Raw genomic sequence first — 20125 nt, 5'->3', positions numbered from 1 at the left:
TTCTATATAATTTTGGGTGCTAAGAATAGGTTGAGACGGTGATAAAAGTTCTCCTAAAAATAGTTGTCCATATTCTTAAAATATATATACTTTTATTTGGCTGCGGTAAGAAAAGCTAGGCATGGCCAAGCTGCCACACCACTAGAGAGAAGGGATTCTCAAGTAAGAAGGGGGGGGGGGGGGGGGGGGGGGCATCATTTAACCATAAAACTGCAGCATCTATAAGAAATCCATTATACCCTAAGAATAACTTAATAACTACAGCTAAGATAGCCTTCAAGGGTGAGGATAAAATAAACTGTAGCCTTTGTTTTGTTGCATCCACTCAGAAGACTAGTAGACAGCAAAGCATTAATTGAGAATTTCAGTTCCATCTATCATTCAATTTCTTTTTCCCTTCTCTGCAAAAGTCTCAGCTGAGACTTTTGCGTGGTAAAGTGAGAACTTCGATACTCTATGACTTAAATATGTGAGGTCTAACTAAATTTATATAGAATATAAAAAGTCATTTAAAAAAAAAATAACAATACCACAACAAGATGCTCGAATTACTCTCATTTGCTAATGAAATACTAGTATCGGTCTTTCACTCAATCTGCTTTCTTGTTGGATTCATCAAGAGCGGCCAGCCTTTCAACTAGTGGAGGATGTGAATAATGGTATGCCGAATACAAAGGATCCGTGTTCATAGTGGACAGATTTTCTTCCTGAAATATCATCAAACGTCAGATTAGTAGTGAATAACACATAAATATATAAACATGAACGAGCAAGACCTTTATGCTCGTAGTCGACAAGTTCTCTTTTCTTTCTTCTGCATTTTTTATCTTCTTTTTCATGCCATGCGAGTATATATATATATATATGGCATGTCAATCTAGTATATCTTGTGGTCGCATTAATCTCTATTTGTTCCTCATGTTGTATTTTCTTAGTCTATATTGTCGTTGTACTTTGGTGCTAACTTGATTGAAAAAAATATATAAAGTAAGCCCCATCAACTTCAAAGCTTGGTAATCAAAAGAAAGAAAAAGAATCAAACCGACATGTACCATATCCTAGAACATATGTCAATTGATATCTTAAAAATTGTTTTATTTAAGTTTAGGGTCTGTATGATTGCAAATGGAAAATGATTCCCAGGAAAATAAGATTTCCAAGAATATAATTGCGCATTTACTAAAAAATTCATTTACCAGCCCAAAGCAATTTTCCACTGGGGCTAGATAATGTTTTCTCACTTTGTGGGAAGTTGATTTTCCCACCCACCTAATAATATGCTCTCACAATTGATAAATTTGGGGGTCCAACTCAAAACCAATAGGCAATGAGTGGAGAGGCCCAAGAGCTTATGAGGAGAGAAACAAGACAATTTGTGTCCGAAGTGGGACTAAACTCAACACGCCTCCGCATGTGTGGACCGGACTAAAGCACGTGAAGATATGAACTGGGTGACGTGGAAGAGAGAAAGGCCCGCTCTGATACCATGATAGATTTGGGGGTCCAACTCAAAACCAATTGGCAATAAGTGGAGAGGCCCAAGAGCTTATAAGGAGAGAAACAAGACAACTTGTGTCCGATGTGGGACTAAACTCAACACGCCCCCGCATGTATGAGCCGGACTTGGCCAAAGCACGTGGAGATATGAACTAGGTGATGTGGAGGACGGAAAGGCCCACTTTGATACCATGATAAATTTGAGGGTCCAACTCAAAACCAATTGGTAATGAGTGGAGAGGCCCAAGAGCTTATAAGGAGAGAAACAAGGCAATTTGTGTCTGATGTGGGACTAAACTCAACATGCCCCCACACGTGTGGGTCGGACTTGGCCAAAGCACGTGGAGATATAAACTGGGTGACGTGGAGGAGAGAAAGGCCCGCTCTGATTCCATGATAAATTTGGGGGTCCAACTCAAAACCAATTGGCAATGAGTGGAGAGGCCCAAGAGTTTATAAGGAGAGAAACAAGGCAATTGTGTCCAATGTGGGACTAAACTCAACAACGATTACCCCCCACTCCAAAAACAAAAATAAAACTCTCTTTTCAATATTTTCCAAGGTGCAATCCTAAGATGAAATTCATTTTCCCATGGAATTATGTTTCCCGTAACTATTTTTCCAAGGAATTAATATTCCAATGAAAACAAATTCCTCAAAATCATAAAGACCCTTGGGGACTAGAGTTTTCCTCATTACCGCTAATCCAGTGCATCCAAATGAACATAGATGAAAAAGCTATTAGTATCATAGATGTGGGGAACAAAGGATAATCACCTGCAGTTTCACAAGGCCAGCTCGAAGTGAAGTGCCATAACCAAGCTTGTTAGCAAAAGCATCAGCCTGAATAAATAAAACACAATGTCAGATGGCTTCAGAGTATGAAAGGTAATTAAACCCACAATTCTCTTCACATTATAATGGAAAGATATTTCTACCTGAAATTCGAAAGCTCTGCTGACTAGATTGAGACCAAAGCTTACAAGGTGTTGGAGAGGTATTACAGTGTGCTGCAAAAAATAATAATAATAAATTTTTTGATCAGTCAAAATAATAATAATAATATTATAGTGTGCCACATGGATGTGGAGTATAAAACTTTATGAACAGCCAAAAAAGAAATTTTGAAAAGAATTGTTCACCGTTGGATTGAATTTTTAAATTTGGGAGTTCAGTAACTGTCCATTTCCAAAGTCAAGATGTAGCTTAAAAAAGAGTTTTTTTTTTTATTTTGTTTAAGAATCCAATCTAGACCATTAAATCTGTAGGGCTGAGGTGTCATTTGGGCCTAAGTGGCAGTCCACATGGCCCAAATGAGAGGCTCAGTCTCTACTTCGGTCCACACAACCATTTTCATATATATATGTACGGTGAATGCTTACTTCCAAGAACTCATTGGGACGTCAGCATTCTCCAACACTTTTTTTCCAATAATACCCTTATTTATTGTCTTTTAATGAAAAAAAATAGGGGTATGTTGGTCTTTTACATAATAAATGCTTGTTTGCATTAATTGCCAAATCATTTATTACAAACAAGATATTTAATTATAAAGATTCAATGTCCTTAGCATTTATTATGAGAGACAAGTATTTATTATGTAAATAAGCATTTATTATATAAAAAGACTACTATACCATTATCTTTTTCACTAAAAGATAAGATGTAAGGGTATTATTGAAAATACAAAAGTGTTGGAGAATGCTAACGCCCTTTCTTTTTAAGAAAAATATAGGTTAGAGAAGAGTATACCTGAAAAAGGATGAGTCCAATGAGTATTGGCTGTGTTTGAAACCCAAAACTTAGAAACAGATCCCTTGAGTTCCTAACTAGAGTGTATCCTCCAAATTGCAAGAAAGTAAGAATCTGCATTCAGATGCAGGCCACATAAAAGCTCAGCAAACCAGACCAAAGTAATCTTGTAAACTTCAAGAGAACCTATATGACTGTTCATTCTGTAGACTAACTATTGTATCGGAGGAAATAATAGTAAGTACAACAGGTGGTCCCATGTTGAATGAAAGACGATAACTACTGGTGTAGTTTATATATGAGACATGTGCAGAACAGGATAAATCTATGTTTACCTGATATCGTTTCTTCAGCTACTACAAATTCTATTACTAGGAAAGATATAAGCATAATTGATACATTTCAGACTATGATAACAATAAATAAAACTGCCAGAAAATATGTATACTTAAAAGTCTTTCATTTTTATGATGGAAAAAACATAAGCTCGCCTTAAATAGCTTGTAAATACATTTTACACGCACGCACACAGACATATATATATTTATGGGGAATGCTAGCGTCCAAGACCTCATAGGGATGTTAGCATTCTCCACTACATTGACTTTTCAATAATACATATGCTCATTTTGTCATTTACTGAAAAAGAAAATGGTGTTGATCTTTTACATAATAAATGCATTTTTTATGCTCTTAATAAATGTATTTATTATGTTGGCATTGATTGCCAAGGCATTTACAACAAACAAGAAATTTAAATCCAATGACTAAAATGCCCTTAGCATTTATTATGTAAACAAGCATTTACTGTGTAAAAAGACCAACATACCTTATTTTTTCACTAACATACCTAAGATGGATGATAGCATTCCCCCAACCCACCCACAACTAAAGCTACAAGATAATTCATTTCCATATGGTTATTTGAAATTAATCAAAAGACAACTCTAACTTAACTTTTTGGAGACTTGGGGTTTCTAACTTCAATACTTGAAGCATCTGATTCTTGAATCGGAAATTAGGCATGGATGTAATTCAGGTAGTTGAGGAAAGTTCAGTAAACCAGAAATCTAACATACCTGAACAGCAATGAATGAATACATTGTATGATTAAGTTTCCAATGCCCCAATTCATGGGCAATAACAGCAACAACTTCTTCCTCATTTTGGCACTGCAAAACATCACTAGCCAGTGGTTAACACATATCATTGAAATTAAACTCCATATGAAGAGAGTTGTAACAGGTTGAGAGGACATAACAGCCCACTGAAAATGACGAAACAAAGCATGAATCAATGCACAGGGGGCCTTTTAAGCACTAATCACCTTATCCCAAACAAACATGATCACTATATAATTCTCTTTGAATAGAAAGACTATGAACATGCACGGAATATAGTCAGGGAGAAAGAAACGAGGATTTGTCCCCCAAAGTTGTTTCCGATATTTTCTTCAATAATAACCAAGTAAAAGAAAAGAAATCAATGTTTTCCCCAGATCCTTTATTATTCGTCAAATAGATAACAATGCGCAGTTCATCATCATAAAATAGAGAGGTTTATTACCCCCAAATAGTTACATACCAACTTCAGGGCTTAATTGATCCAACCAATTACAATTAGTTGAAACTTTGGTCCACTGTTTAAAAGAAAGAAACCAGATAAATATGGAATGGTTCTACAGAAAAGAAGCATTTTCTTTGTTTATTTTCGTGTCAGAAACATATCATTCAAGCAATTAACAGCAGCGGTAAGGCTCTTTGATTGGTTGACCAGAAATGGTGAGGTATTCTTCCCAAGAACCCGACCCTAGGAAACATAAAGTTCCAAAAAGAAAGAAGAAAAAATACAAATATCATGCAAAAGGTGCTTTCAAACCTGTTGAATCAACGTGTCATAAAGGACTATGCGCTTGTTGTTGAAAAATCCGTACATATAAGCCTGTGGAGATATTGATATGATGAATTAGAACACGACAAAGGATCGTAGTTACCCGGGAAATGCAACATACAAACACAGAAATAAAAGAACGATCTCATATTTAATGAAGAAACCGAGATAATGGAGGTTCTGGCTCTGCTCCAGAATTTCTTCATAAGAACAACCTTTCCTTTTTATAAAATGATGATAAATCATGATTAAAAGAAGTTCCAAATAAACATAATCAAAGAAGTTCCACTCCATATGATAAGCTTTCTCCACGCATATTTTGCACATCAACCCTATCTTGCCTTCTTCTATTATGCAATTAATGCATTCAATAGACATTAGCAGCTCATATAAAAACTGATGACATTTTATAAGAACCCCTGATGAGATCCCATTGATGTATGAATCACAAATCTCTAGGGTTATAGTTGGGTTTACCTAAACCCAACTGAAATTTCGGTTCGGTTCGTGTTTGGCTTTAAACGGGACCAACCCTAAACTTTCGGGTTTGGTTCGGGTTCAACATCCAACGAACCGATTTTTCAGGTTTTCTTCGGTTTTGGGTTCCGATAGATCTGAAATTCATGTTTTTGAAATTTTTTTTTTTTAAAAACTTATTTTATTTTGATAGGTTATAATAAGCAGCATTGGTTCAAGGAATTTGAACCTAGGACCTGAGAACTTATAACTATAAAACTTATGGTTATAAATATATAAATTATATGAAGTACAGACTTTATAACTTATAGTTATAAATCTATCACAAAATGAATAAATTTAAAATTAAACCATAATACTTTTATTGATGAAATTGTAAAATTACATTAAGGATATAAGTAAATTGTAAAATTAAACTAATTACAAATACAAAAATAGAGAGGCACTGTATCACAATAGTATGAGTACATCCCAACTAGGTTGGCACCCACTCATCTATCTATCATATGCACAACTTAACTCAAATAAATAAGAAATGATCAAATCAAACTTGCAATTCTTATAATTAATGTTCTATTAATTGTTCTAATCATATATCCTTTTGTTGTTGATCCCCTTTCTCGCCTAACCCCAAATCTTTCAAACAAATTAAAACTTCCAATGTATCCGAAGCTAGACGACTTCTATATTGAGATAGGGTTCTTCCACCCGCACTAAACGTTGATTCTGAAGCCACTAATAGATATAGGAATCGTTAGTAGATCATGTGTCATCATAGATAGCACACGATATTGCATACAATAGCTCTTCCACCAATCTAAAACATTATAAGTACTCCCATCCTAAATTTCTACAAGATCAGAATCCAAATAAAGTAATAATTCGGATGTTTGATTATTTTGGGTAAGAGCTATAGGTGTTCTTTATAAAAGTCTATAAAAGTAGATTTGGGACCAGAAGAAGATGATGCTACGTTAGGATTAGGAATAGTAGTAGTATTAGTTAAACCAAACTTAACTTCGTGAATTTTATAAAGTTTAAATAAATCTTTTTTAATTTTTTCTAATTCAACTTCACAATTATTATCATTATTAAACTAAAAATAATATCTACAACCTTAGTTTTATATCTAGGACCATAATTGAAGAAAATGCTAAAGTTAAGTGAAATTTTTTTACAGTATTTATTAAATTTTCAGTTATTTTTTAACATTTACATTATCAGAATTATAATTTGAATGTTCTTTAATTGAAGTAAATTGTAAACAAAATTCTACAAATGTAACATATTTTTGTCCCAAAAAAGCTTGTGTAGTTTCGGCAAAACGTTGAAAATAATTACAAATATTTGAGTGCAAAGTTAAATCCTCACATTGCTATGGCTTGATCTCGTAGATCCATCAACAACAAAGAGCTTCTTTAAGGGAAACTTGAGGGAGGAAGCAAGCTTCTCTATTTTCTCTCGGAGTCCTCCTTCGGGGAGCTATTTGCAACCACATAGATGAAAACAAAGATTGAATATTGACCAAGTAATTAATTCAACAGCATATACAACTTTAGTGGATCTTTCACATAAAAATATGGTAAGAGAAAGTGAAGTGACAGGAATTAGCCTTTAGCCAAAATGGACTCCAGCAGAAAGTACAAATACTCACTGTGGTGAACTTGTTGAAAAGTGGAGCTATTAGAATCGGATATAGTGTCATCATCACAATGGACAGAACAAACATAAATGCCCAAAGATATATGGCTAAGTAGGGACCTCCTTTCTGCAGAAATGAAATTCAATATTAGTGCATTTCAATTGCAGGATGAGAATCCCACAAGAATTCAAATATAGAAACTTGATGAAGACAAAAGCTGTAAACACTACAGATTTAGAGTTAAAGCAAAAAAACTTCCACCAATAGTAAGTTCAACCAAACTTAGAGCAGATGAACATAGCAATATAAAAATAAAAATAAAAAGACCAATAGCAACCAAATGCTGCCAATAAGCACCTGTTGTTTCAATCAGTGCTTTAAAAACCATAACAGACCAAAGGATGGCCAGGTCCAATAGGGATTTGGAAAACAATTGGTTCGGTTCAATGGCAACCAAAATTATATAGAACCACCGGTTTTATTCAGACCCATGGTTCAACACTCAACTTATTTGAAAATTATATAAAATAGTGTCTTAACAACCGACTTCATATTTTTCCCAAGTTGAATCACCTCTTTTCCATTTGTGTATTTTTCATTAATTTTAGAACAAAGATATGGTTATAAACGATGTTTTTTATAAGTAAAACTTTATAGCAAAAGATTAGATTGTACAGAAGGCAGTGGAGATGACCACCAAAAAGAAAAGGCCTACATGCTAAGAAGAACAAACAAATTCCACCTATATAAAAATTCTTCAAAGAAAACTCCTCTAAAGTAGGGTGTAAAGTTTACACCAAAAGAATAACAGCCTAAAAATGCTGACGATGATCTCCTGAAAGATGATTCAGCCCCTTGGAAAACTCTCTACTCTCCAACCAAATCTCCCAACACACTACAAAGGGGGGAAGCCTCCAAAGGATTTCCTTCCTATCAAAGAACATTGATTGATCCCACCCTTGAAATAGGCATAAGACCGAAAAAGGGACTACCCAACAAACATCAAACAAAGTTAAGAGATGAAACCAAAGTAGCCAAATGTGTAAGAACAATGCAACAGAATGTGGTTTACTAACTACCCGCCATTGACTTTCAATAGGAAATAGAAATTTGGCAAAATAAAACCTCTTTTGAATTAATGGTCAGACGTGAGGATTCCATCATGAGACACAAACCAGACGAAGGAGATTTTCAAAGGTACCTTGGATCCCCATATGAGGGACTCCGGGATCTGAACAATAAACTAGGGTGAAGGACGCAAGGCTGAAAAGAGGATTGGACAGAAAAGCGCTTACCTTTGAGCAAGTCCACTCCCACGCATCAATCTCAAACGGTTCCCATAAGGTGTGATCAAGCTGGTTGGTTAGCTCTGCTATCTCTTGAACCTCACAATCATTGAAATTTCTCCTAAATTACAAATTCCATGAGAACTCAATTCCATTGTGGATCAAGAAAGCTTTCCACTGGCAAATTCTTTTTTGAAGACAAACTATAAAGCCTAGGGAACTAACAGCACAAAGGGGGAGCACCACACCACTAATCCTCCCAGAACCTAATCCTGACTTCCCTACCCACTCTAAACCTAAGCTACTTTTGAAACTCCGAACAAAACCTCATAACACATTTCCAAATGCTACACCTAAATGGAGTCTTCACCTATTCGCTCTCCCAACTATGGACTTTCTCCCCATAATTCTCTTTAATGACCCTCCTCCACAAACTCGGCTTACACGCACCCAAAAAAAAAAACACTTCCCTAGTAGAACCAAGTTTGATATCTAGAAACCTCGAATGCCTAAACCCCCATTGTTCTTTCCAATTTCCTATTTCCATCCTTATCATTCCAAAAGAAAGTCCCGTATCATAATCGTCCAATCTCTCCTCGACTTCTCTGGGAATTGAAAAAATGATAACTAGTAAACCAAGATGCTTGAAAGTGTACTTTTAATTAAGTTTAATTTCCCCCTGGATAGGTAATTTGCTTTCCAAGAGCTCAACCTCTTACCATCCTTTCTCGCACTGAGTTCCAAATAGCTTTGCTCCTATAAGCTGCTCCAAGACGAAGATCGAGATAGGGCAACAGAAAGTGGTCCATTTGACAACCATACATTGTAGCCCACCAAAGGACCTTTGACTCCGCCCCACCCCAAACAACTTACTCTTACCTAGGTTGATGTGAAGTCCAGAAATCACCTTGAAGAAACAGAGTACCCCCCTCAAGAATCACACCTGATCAATTGAGGCATCCATGAATACTAAAGTGACATGCAATACTCTCGGTCCAACTTCCCCAACAAAGAAACCAATCAAAGCCCCCAAATTACATGCCCATCTCAAGAGCCTTCCCAATGCCTCGACCACAATCACAAACAGAAATGGAGAGAGGGGGTCCCCTTGTCTTGAGCCTCAAGAACTTCTGAAATAACCAGTTGAGCTCCCATTAACTAGTATTGAAAAGGAAGCCAATGACACACATTTCATAACCCAGTTAGTCTATTTCAGCCCAAAACCCATGTGATGTTACCATATACCTCAAAATCCTCAAGTATCAAATAGATGCAATAAGCAAAAAAAGTCAAAAGAATACTTGGAAATTCTTGGATCAACAATTTTCTTCCATCCTTGCACAATCAATCATCATTTGAATTACATTTTTTGTCAAGGAAACTCCACTTCATTAAAAAGATCCCATAATGTTTGTAAACAATTTTAATGTATTGTCGATGAGGACATCAAATCTTAAAGAGTAGATTTTAATTTTATTTAGATTTTTGTTTTAGGATTTTATTTTTATGTTTTTTAGATTTATTTTCATATTTTATTGGCTCATGGTCTTAGTATAATATTTAGGAGCGGTTTGATAACTTTAGGATGTATTTTATTTAAACTTATTAGGGTTGAAAATTTAGAGAGAAAGTTGCGAAAATTAGGTATTTTAGTTTTATTAGGACTCTTGGTTGATTTTCTTTATTTATAGATTGTAGTAGACTTTATTTATAGAGAATAAATGGAATAAACAAGAAGTTTTTGTTTTCTTTGAATGTTGGTGCATTCAACATGGTTGTTGCCATTTGAAATCATTGAGGTGATTCCAAGGTAAGTATCATTTTTTTCTTTCTTTAATTTTCTTCTTATCATCTATCTCTTCTTCAATTCATCTTTTCTATTATTATTATTTGTGAGAGATCAAGAAACATTTAATCCTTTCAAGAACCCAACCCATAAACTTATTTTTCTTGATTTTTTTTCAAGAAATCTTAAATTCTTGATTTTTGATTTCTTAAAGTCTTGGATTCTTGAATCTTGATTCTTGAAACCCCTTTCTTGATTCTTGATTCTTGATTCTTGAAATCTCTTTCTTGTTCTTGGTTTTTAAAATCCCTTTCTTGATTCTTGATTCTTGATTCTTGAAATCTCATTTTATTTTACATTTAATCCTTCTCCACTTTTTTTAACCCTTACTTCATTACTCTCCTAAACCAAATCTATCTTATACCCAAATACCTTAAATCCCCTATTTTTTCAAAATCAAATTCCATTTTCTTATCTCTCCTATTATCGTCCAAATCCTTAACCAAATCCCTAGCCAGATTTTCCTAAATCCCCTATTTTGCCTAAATCAAATTCCATTTTCTTATCTCCCCTCACCGTCCTACATCAGATTTGGTATCGGAGCCTAGGTTCAAGCAACACAAATTAGCAGATCGCGTTGATGGGAGATGTACTCAACAAAAATGTTCTCAGAGGAGTTGAAATATATGTTGTTAGAATTACGTCGAACGCACCTCCTCTCAAACATATTTTCGGATTGTTCGTGACCATATTATAAAGGAAAATGAAAAGCACAAGCAATTACGTGATACATGGTATGAAGAATTCAGACAACAAAACTTATGCTCAAGTACACTCATTTTGACACTGTAAATCAGAGTGCTCAAATAGGAATAATGAAGCAAATGTGACGAAAATCCATACATCTAAACTCAAGGTAAGTAATGAAGAAATCGATTAACCTGATTTAAGCGATAGTGAGATTGGGGAGTGTGAGGCATCGTAATTGGATCTTGAAGAAGATCATGAAGTAGAAATTACGTCAAAAGAGCCTAAAGAAGATCTTTTGGAGATAACACCTACAATTTTTGTTCATGATGCAGTTATTCCATTATTACCTCAAACCGACTTAATCATCTCAAACGGGTACAATGAAGACTTTGCCAAAATAGAATATCGTAATTTGAAGCTAATAATTCAACACAAGATCAAGGCATGAGGACGAATCTTCACCAAAAGGGATGGACCACAAATTTTCATAATCATTTTCAAGCACTTTAAAACTCGAGGACGAATTTTCTTCAATCAATGGAAAATAATGCGAAACGCAGCCGATGATAAGAATTACTATAATTTTATTTTGCCAGTAGCAAAATCTTCATAGTCAAGGAGAATTGATGGGGACATCAAATCTTAATGAGTAGATTTTAATTTTTATATAAATTTTTGTTTTAGGATTTTATTTTTATGTTTTTTGGATTTATTTTCATGTTTTATTGGCTCATGGTCTTAATATAATATTTAGGAGCGGTTTGAAAACTTTAGGATGTATTTTATTTAAGTTTATTAAGGTTGAAAATTTAAGAGAGAAAGTTACAAAAATTAAGTATTTTAGTTTTATTGGGACTCTTGGTTGATTTTCTTTATTATAGATTGTATTAGAGTTTATTTACAAAGAATGAATGGAATAAACAAGAAATTTTTGTTTTTTTTAATGTTGGTGCATTCAACATGATTGATGCCATGAAAATCATTGGAGTGATTCCAAGGTAAACATCATTTTTTTTTTCTTTTCCTTAATCTTCTTCTTATCATCTATCTTCTTTTTTTTATTTGTGAGAAATCAAGAAACCATCAAGAATCGTTTAATCCTTTCAAAAATCCAACCCATAAATTTTGTTTTCTTGATTTATTTTCAAGAAATCTTGAATTCTTGGTTCTTAAAACCTCTTTCTTGATTCTTAATTCTTGAAACCTACAAACCTTTAACCCTTTTTCTCTATCCTACAATAATTGAAGTAAAATTTTCACCTTACCTTTTGGGTTTACCCTACCCTAACCTAAATTGTAAATCCAATCACACATCCTTAATCCATACCCAATCCTGAACCAAATCCTTAACCTAATCCCCAATCAGATTTTCCTAAATCCCCCATTTTTCCAAAATCAAATTCCATTTTCTTATTTCTCCTATTATAGCCCAAATCCTTAACCCAATCCCCAACCAGAATTTCCTAAGTCCCCTATTTTTCCTAAATCAAATTCCATTTTTTTCTCCCCTCACCATCCTGCACTAATTGTCACGTCCATTAATATTTAAAACCACTATTTTAGGATAATAGACAAGAAATTGATTAATATTTTATTCTAAATTGAACCGTCATCCATGATTATATAACCTTTTGTAAGAGAATCAAGAAATCTGATCTCATAAAATCAGGAAAATAGGATATTCTCCTTGATTATTCTTGATCACTCTTGACTTTCTAGAATATTCTTGTAATCTTCTACAATAGGATAGTTGGTTGATTATTCTAGATTATTCTTGAATTTCTAGATTATTCTTGTAATAGGATAGTTGATCTATAAATACCCTATTGGGGCATTTGTAATGATCATCCAAGAATTCTCAATAAATTCAATTTTTCTACATGGTATCAAAGCCCTTGGTTCTGATTTAGGGATTGCTTATGGCGGGCCAAAATCCGTGGAAGACGGCTTTAACCGATGCGATCAACAAAGACTCAGCGGTGTTAAAGGAAAGCACCACAAGTTCGAATCTAAACTCTTCCATCTCATTCAGTGGTTCGGAAGGGTCCACGAATTCGTTCCAATTGAATATCCACCGTCTAAATGAAAAAAACTACACGGAATGGTCGCAAATCGTTCGTTTGATTTTGGAAGGCAAGGGAAAGCTTGGATATCTGACAGGAGAAGTGACAAAACCTGCAGATGTAGATTTGACTCTCAAGACCTGGAAATCAGAAAATTCTTTGATTATTGCGTGGTTGGTGAACTCCATGGAACCCATAATTGGCAAGCCCTTCATGTTCCTGCCGATGGCCAAAGATGTTTGTGAAGCAGTCAAGGATACATATTCCGATCTAGAAAATTCTTCGCAGATTTTTGGTTTAAAATCCAAACTTTGGCACACGAAACAGGGTGACCGAGATGTAACCTCCTACTACAACGAGTTGATGACATTGTGGTAGGAGTTAGACCTCTGTTATGATGATGTCTGGGAGTGCGTGAATGATAGTGTCCGGTTCATGAAACGACAGGAGAATGATCGTGTATTTATGTTCTTGGCAGGACTTAACAAGGAGTTAGACGAGGTGCAAGGCCGAATTTTAGAGAAAACTCATCTGCCAACAATTCGTGAAGCCTTCTCAGATGTTCAGAGAGAAGAAGCACGGTAGAGTGTGATGCTTAACAACAAATCAGTTCCTAATACTACTAACTCGGAAGTAAAATGTTCTGCCCTTGTATCTCGGGATTTTTAGGAGGTGAAGAAGGATGGTAAGCGTTCTTAACGGCCGTGGTGCGATCACTGTAAACGTTCGTGGCACACACGGGAAACCTGTTGGAAAATTCATGGCAAACCTCAAAACTGAAAGAAGTCTAATGGACAGGGGCGTGCACTTCATGCTAGTGTCTCAGATCAAGAGCAACAGTCTTCTTCAAGTTCGTTTCCTTTCATGAAGGAGCAGATAGACCAACTGTACAAGTTTCTCGAATCTCAAAAAAATCCTCCTTGTTCTTTGGCTCAAAAAGGTATACCTGAAAGCAACTCTCATTGGTGTCAACCCTAATCGGACCTGGATCATTGATTCAGATGCAACCGATCATATAATATGGATGTCAAACCTTTTTTCTTCCTATAATCCTTGTGCAGATAATCAGAAAATTACGATTGCAGATGGCTCTCTTTCATCCATTGCAGGAAAAGGTTCTATTATACTATCTCCATCACTTACTCTTCGTGATGTTCTTCACGTTTCCAAACTTTCCTGTAATCTTTTGTCTGTTAGTAAGCTAGCCCGTGATTAAAACTGTCAAACTAATTTTTTCCCAACTCATTATGTGATCCAGGATTTGACCTCAGGGAGGATGATTGGCAGTGCTAAACAAGTGGAGGACTCTACTTCCTTGATGATGGATCTAAATCGAGGCGACAATCTCAACAAATAAGTTCCTGCTTTGAATCTATTTCTGTTTCCAATAATAATATTATGTTATGGCATTTAAGATTAGGTCATCCAAGTTTCAAATATTTAAAACATTTGTTTCCTAAGTTGTTTGGCAATAAAGATCCACCTATGTTTCATTGTGAAATATGTGAATTTACAAAACACCACCATACATCTTTTCCTTCACAACCATATAAACCATCAAAACCTTTCACTATTATTTACAGTGATGTTTGGGGTCCTAATAAGATAAGTACACCTTCTAACAAGAGATGGTTCATCATATTTACGAATGATCATACTCGACTCTGCTAGGTGTATTTATTGAAAGAAAAATCAGAGGCCGAACGCGTTTTTAAAAATTTTTACAATATGGTACAGACTCAATTTCAAACTAACATACAAGTTTTCAAGAGTGATCAAGAATAATCAAGAAGAATATCCTATTTTCTTGATTCTCCTACACCTTTTTTCCTTTCAATCCCTTTTTAAATATTTTTACAAATTTCTTTACTTTTTTCTTCAAAATGGAATCTTGTATGACAACTTTCTTTAATCATTGTTGTTTTCTTGAGTTCCTTTTTAAAATTTCATAATTTATAATTTAAAGTCATTTAATAAATACAAATAGCACCGACCAAATTGAACCTCGACATGACCAATAGGGAAAAATATCAATTTGCTCACCGATCCAGTTTCTAAAATAATGATTTCAATAGTAGCAAGTGGTGATACCTGTACTATCACAATGATTGCAGCCACAATTGGTGGTCCTATTAAGATAGACAAAGCAATTCCTTTGAGCATGTCCCTAAAGAATAACCATATTGTTTGCTGCAAAATAAAATTAAGGAAATCTTAGGACTGCTTAGCAAGAAACCGAGGAAAGCAAGTTCAAGGAAAAGTGTAGTGAACACTTCCAAATGCAATATATAATATACCAGCAACAAAATATAACGAAAGCACCAACATGAAAAAGACCCAAAAAAGAATACACACTTTGTTGAAACCATGCCTAGCTTCAATCACGAAAGTTGAGTACAGAGAAAATGGCAAGTCAGTGATCTGTAAAAAAAAAAATTGAAAAGCAATGTTAATATTGATGTCTAGAATATAATAAATGGGATCTAAAGATGGACTCCATTGCAATGAAAGTACTTCCTTCAACTAATATAAATTAAAAAAGAAACAGATTTCTTTATATCCACACCTGTGACCAAATCATAACACCAGCTAAGAATGCAAGGGTGCAAATTATTTCATTCTCCGCATTAAGTCCTACATACACCAGAAAATCTCCCGATGTCTGCAGCAAATTAAAAAAAAAAAAATTCAAATTAAATAATACACCCAAGAAAATGGAAACGAGTAGTGTGATTTCTGCCAACTCACCTTCCAAAACCAAGGCAATACACCGAAGAACAAAATTGCAGTGTCCATTAATATAGTTACTGCTTCATGAACAAAGTGGAAGTAGCTGAAAGATATAAACAACAAACCAATGAAACCATAAACTAATTTCAAAATCCTCACCACGAGGTAATGCATCAGAAAAGAAAATAAGTAAAAGAGGTAGAAACAAACCTCTTATCAAGGCTATAAGCTCGAGATTTTTCAAATTTTTCTTGGCTCACCACCCCTTCTAAAGGCTTAGGAAGCTTTGGTAGTTTGAGAGCAGTATGTTGTCGTAAATCCAGATATGTCTCAAAAATATACATCAAGATCATAAAGCCTGCAAAGAAAAAGTTTTAGTTACAAAGGAACTCAACCAAAAAACCTAAGAAGAATTGAATTAATGGTTTAAATTGAAGTTTCAATTAGAGGAATCACAAAACAAAATAGAATCCAAAATTCCCAATTCAACAACACTAATTAATGGCTATATTATGCAATTAATACAACATCAATAAAGGGAAGACTCCTCCCCCCCCAAAAAAAAAAATTGTTAGCAAGAAAAGTACCCTAAAACAAAACCCTGAAGTTCAAAACAAAATCAAAAAAACCACCAAAACCCAACTTAAGAACACAAAAAGAACTTAACTGAACTCCACCAAAAAACTACAAAATAATTTTTTTTTTTTTTTTTTTGAAGGGTTTAAATTGAAGTTTTCATATGAAGGAATTGGGAAATGAAACAGAATCCAAAATTCCTATTTCAACAATACAAATTAATGGTCCTATGATTTCTACGAATACAACATCAATAAAGGGACAGTCTTCACTCAATTGTTAGCAAGAAAAGTACCCCAAAAATAAAACCCTAGTACCAACAGTAGAAAAAACAATGAAATCAAAGAAACCACCAAAACCCAACTCAAGAACAAAAAAAGAACTCAACCAAAAAACTACAAAATATTTTTTTTTAAGGGTTTACATTTTAGTTTCAATCTGAGGAATTGAAAAACGAAACAGAATCAAAAATTCCCAATTCAACAATACTAATTAATGGTTCTATTATTCAATGACTACAACCTCAATAAAGGGAAGAGTACTCCCCCTCAATTTGTTAGCAAGAACAGCACCCAAAAACAAAACCCTAGCACCAACGTTAGAAAAAAAATGAAGTTCAAAACAAAATCAACAATACTCATTCAAAAAACTACAAAAATAATTTTTTGGAGAAGACTCGAATTAAGGGTTTCAATTGAAAGAGTTGGAAAATGAAACAAAATCCAAAATTTCCAATTTAACAATACGAATTAATGGTTCAACTATACAATGAATCAAACATCAATAAAGGAGGAGTCTTCCCTCAATTTTGTACAAAGTACAGTACCCCCAAGAAAACCCTAGAACCGACACTAGAAAAGGTTGAAGTTCAAAACGAAATCAGACAAAGCACCAAAAACCAACTCAAGAACATGAAAATAACTCAACACCAACATCAACAGAAGATGAAGCAAGAAAAAGCCCCAAAATTAGTGAAAACACGAATTAAGAACTTGTTTCAATATTCAAATTGATATAAAGAAGAATCAAGAACCATTAACAGATCAACGATAGAGAACAACCTAATCAGAGAAGGAAGTGACGATACACAAGAGAGAGAGAGAGCGCTTACCCACGACAGCTTCCATGTACGGAAACGCCATTGCAGAAGACACAAAGGTGCAGCAGACTGCAAAGAAAGAGAGTTGTAGGTTAAATTTGTGCGATATGAGTATGAGTTTGGCTTAAATGCTCATAGATTTCAGAATTAGAATTTAGTGAATATTTGAGATACCCTCTAGTGTTTTCAAATTGAGGACATACCCTTGGCGTCAGTCTTCTCTAATAGACTATTTAAAATGACATAAAGGTTCTGTTTGGTTCATACACACTTTCACATCAAGATGTGCGATATGAGGTACAATCTTTAGGTCACTCTAGCATGACTCTTTCTGAAATTAGGTGACTTATTAAGTTTAGGCCCTACTTGGTATCCGGCAAAACGTACGCAAAGATGGGGAAATGTATAGTTTTTTGTTGGTTTGCAAAACGCAGGTGCGTTGTAGTGAAACATTTAAGTGGACTCCAAAGGAAAATAATTGCGCATTAATCTTAACTGTACATGTGTCCAAGTTGCCCAGAGGGTACTTAATACAGACCAACTGATGAAACGCTGCCTAGCAAGCAGTGTAAGCCAAAGCAAATGCCTCCCTAGCTTGGCTTGCAGGACAACACAGCACTAAGCGAAGTCAGCCCAGCCAAGTAAGGCAGGGTAGACCTCGAGAAAATCACAATATTGTTGCGTGCACGTCAGTTCTGGAAATCTCGGATGCAATCATAACAAATAAACTCGATCATTCCAAGATACCCCGATTAGGTAAACAACCCCTGAGAATCAGCAGAAATCCCATGATTATGGCCTATACTGCAGCCTATAGGGGGGAAATCCTAAGGAAAGGGAGAGGGGGTTAAATAGCACAGTAAGTACTATTGTAGGGGGCTGGAAGGATCGAGAACTAGCAAGTATCGATTATTGTTCCTCTATCTCTCTAACTTGAGTATTGGAGTGTTTGTGGCATGTACCAAGCCGTCGCGAGGGGACGGGGAGCACTCGGAGCGACTTCGGATCAATGCGTGTTGGGACTGTCAGAGTCGTCCACCAGATTCCGACCACACACAACTAATGTCGTCCATGGGAATAGCAGTAACAAATTGATTTCAGTCGAAACAATGGTGAGATCCACAAGAACAAACGAAGTTAATGCGCCCTCGCCGGCGGTTCCGACAACAGATGCACAGTTTCTGATGATGTTGGAATCCATAAGAAAATAGCAAAAGGAGATGCAGAAGAGGATGAATGATTTGATAGAGGAAAATCGAAACTTGAGTCAGTGTCTCAATGACCGCCAATGGGCGAAATGAGACAACGGGCCGAAGGATCCTCAGGCGACAAGTAAAGATGGGCATGCTTCTAATACGAAAGAAAGCATGCCGTCATTGATCCCCATAAGAGAAGACGGGACGGAGGTTGCTACAGCAGCCACTCAGACCCAACCGATAGTAGGTTTGACCCAAGAAGAGGTTAGAGAAATGATTAGGAAGGAGAAAGAAATGATGAAGAGCGTCGACATGGGCACTACAGCAGCGCAGGCCATACGGGGAATACAGAAAACTCCCTTCTCAGCGGGGATTTTAGCCGAAGAGGTCCCTAAGAAGTTCGTGCCGCCGAGATTTACCCCTAGTTCTGGGATGAAGGATCTAGTGGAGCATTTATTTCATTTCCGACAGATATTCGCATTGTGGGAAGAGAAAGAAGGGCTAATATGTAGATTGTTCCTTTCGAGTTTGTAAGGAAATGCTCTAACTTGGTTCCACAAATTGTCATATGGATCTATTAGTTCGTTCGAAGAGCTTTGTATTGTCTTCGTCGCCCGATACATCGGTGTAAAGGAAAATAATTGTGCATTAATCTTGGCCATACACATGTCCAATTCGGCTAGGGGGTACCTAATACATACCAGCTGATGAAACGTTGCCCAGCAAGCAGGGCAGGCTAGAGTAAAGGATTTCCTAGCTTGGCTTGCAAGACCACACAACACTAAGCGAAGCCAGCCCAGCCAAGTAAGACAGGGTAGACCTCGAGAAAACCGCAATACTGTTGCGTGCATGTCAGTTGCAGAAATCCCGGATGCAATCATAATAGATAAACTCAATTGTTTCAAGATACCCCAATTAGGTAAACAACCCCTAAGAACCAGCAGAAATCCCATGATTATAGCATATAATGCAACCTATAGGGGGAAACCCTAAGGAAAGGGAGGGGGTTAAGTAGCACAGTAAGCATTATTATAGGGGGACTGGAAGGATCAAGGACTAGCCATTATCGATTACTGTTCCTCTGTCTCTCTAACTTGAGCATCGGAGTATTTGTGACAGGTACCAGGTCACCGCAAGGGGATGGGGAGCGCTCGAAGCGACTTCGAATCAGTGCATGTTGGGCTCGTCATAGCCGTCCATCGAATTCTGACCGCACACAACTGTCGTCGTTTATGGGAACACCAGCAACAAATTGATTTCAGTCAAAATAATGGTGAGATCCACAAGAACAAACGAAATCAATGCATCTCCATAGGCAATTCCAACAGTAGATGCACAGTTTCTAATGATGTTGGAAGCCATAAGAAAGTAGCAAAAGGAG

General features: G+C 35.8%; 1 protein-coding gene across 1 annotated transcript; it reads right to left on the bottom strand.

Annotated features, from left to right (window-relative positions):
- Positions 1 to 334: 334 nt before the first annotated feature.
- On the bottom strand, positions 335 to 17700 carry ATSTE24 (Peptidase family M48 family protein). The gene is made up of 14 exons (XM_086457874.1): positions 17561 to 17700; positions 16084 to 16231; positions 15892 to 15976; positions 15710 to 15805; positions 15499 to 15564; positions 15235 to 15333; positions 7271 to 7384; positions 6988 to 7098; positions 5128 to 5190; positions 4329 to 4421; positions 3250 to 3363; positions 2436 to 2507; positions 2275 to 2340; positions 335 to 707 (listed from the first exon to the last, which is right to left on the bottom strand). Exons 1-14 carry the CDS (start codon positions 17589 to 17591, stop codon positions 591 to 593), a joined length of 1275 nt encoding a protein of 424 aa, XP_086314000.1. The 5' UTR covers positions 17592 to 17700; the 3' UTR covers positions 335 to 590.
- Positions 17701 to 20125: the final 2425 nt, after the last annotated feature.

Source organism: Akebia trifoliata, chromosome 11, assembly GCF_017979445.1.
Source record: "Akebia trifoliata isolate Shusen 1 chromosome 11, ASM1797944v1, whole genome shotgun sequence".
Lineage (NCBI taxonomy): Eukaryota > Viridiplantae > Streptophyta > Magnoliopsida > Ranunculales > Lardizabalaceae > Akebia > Akebia trifoliata.
This window is presented reverse-complemented; position numbering and strand designations above follow the sequence as displayed.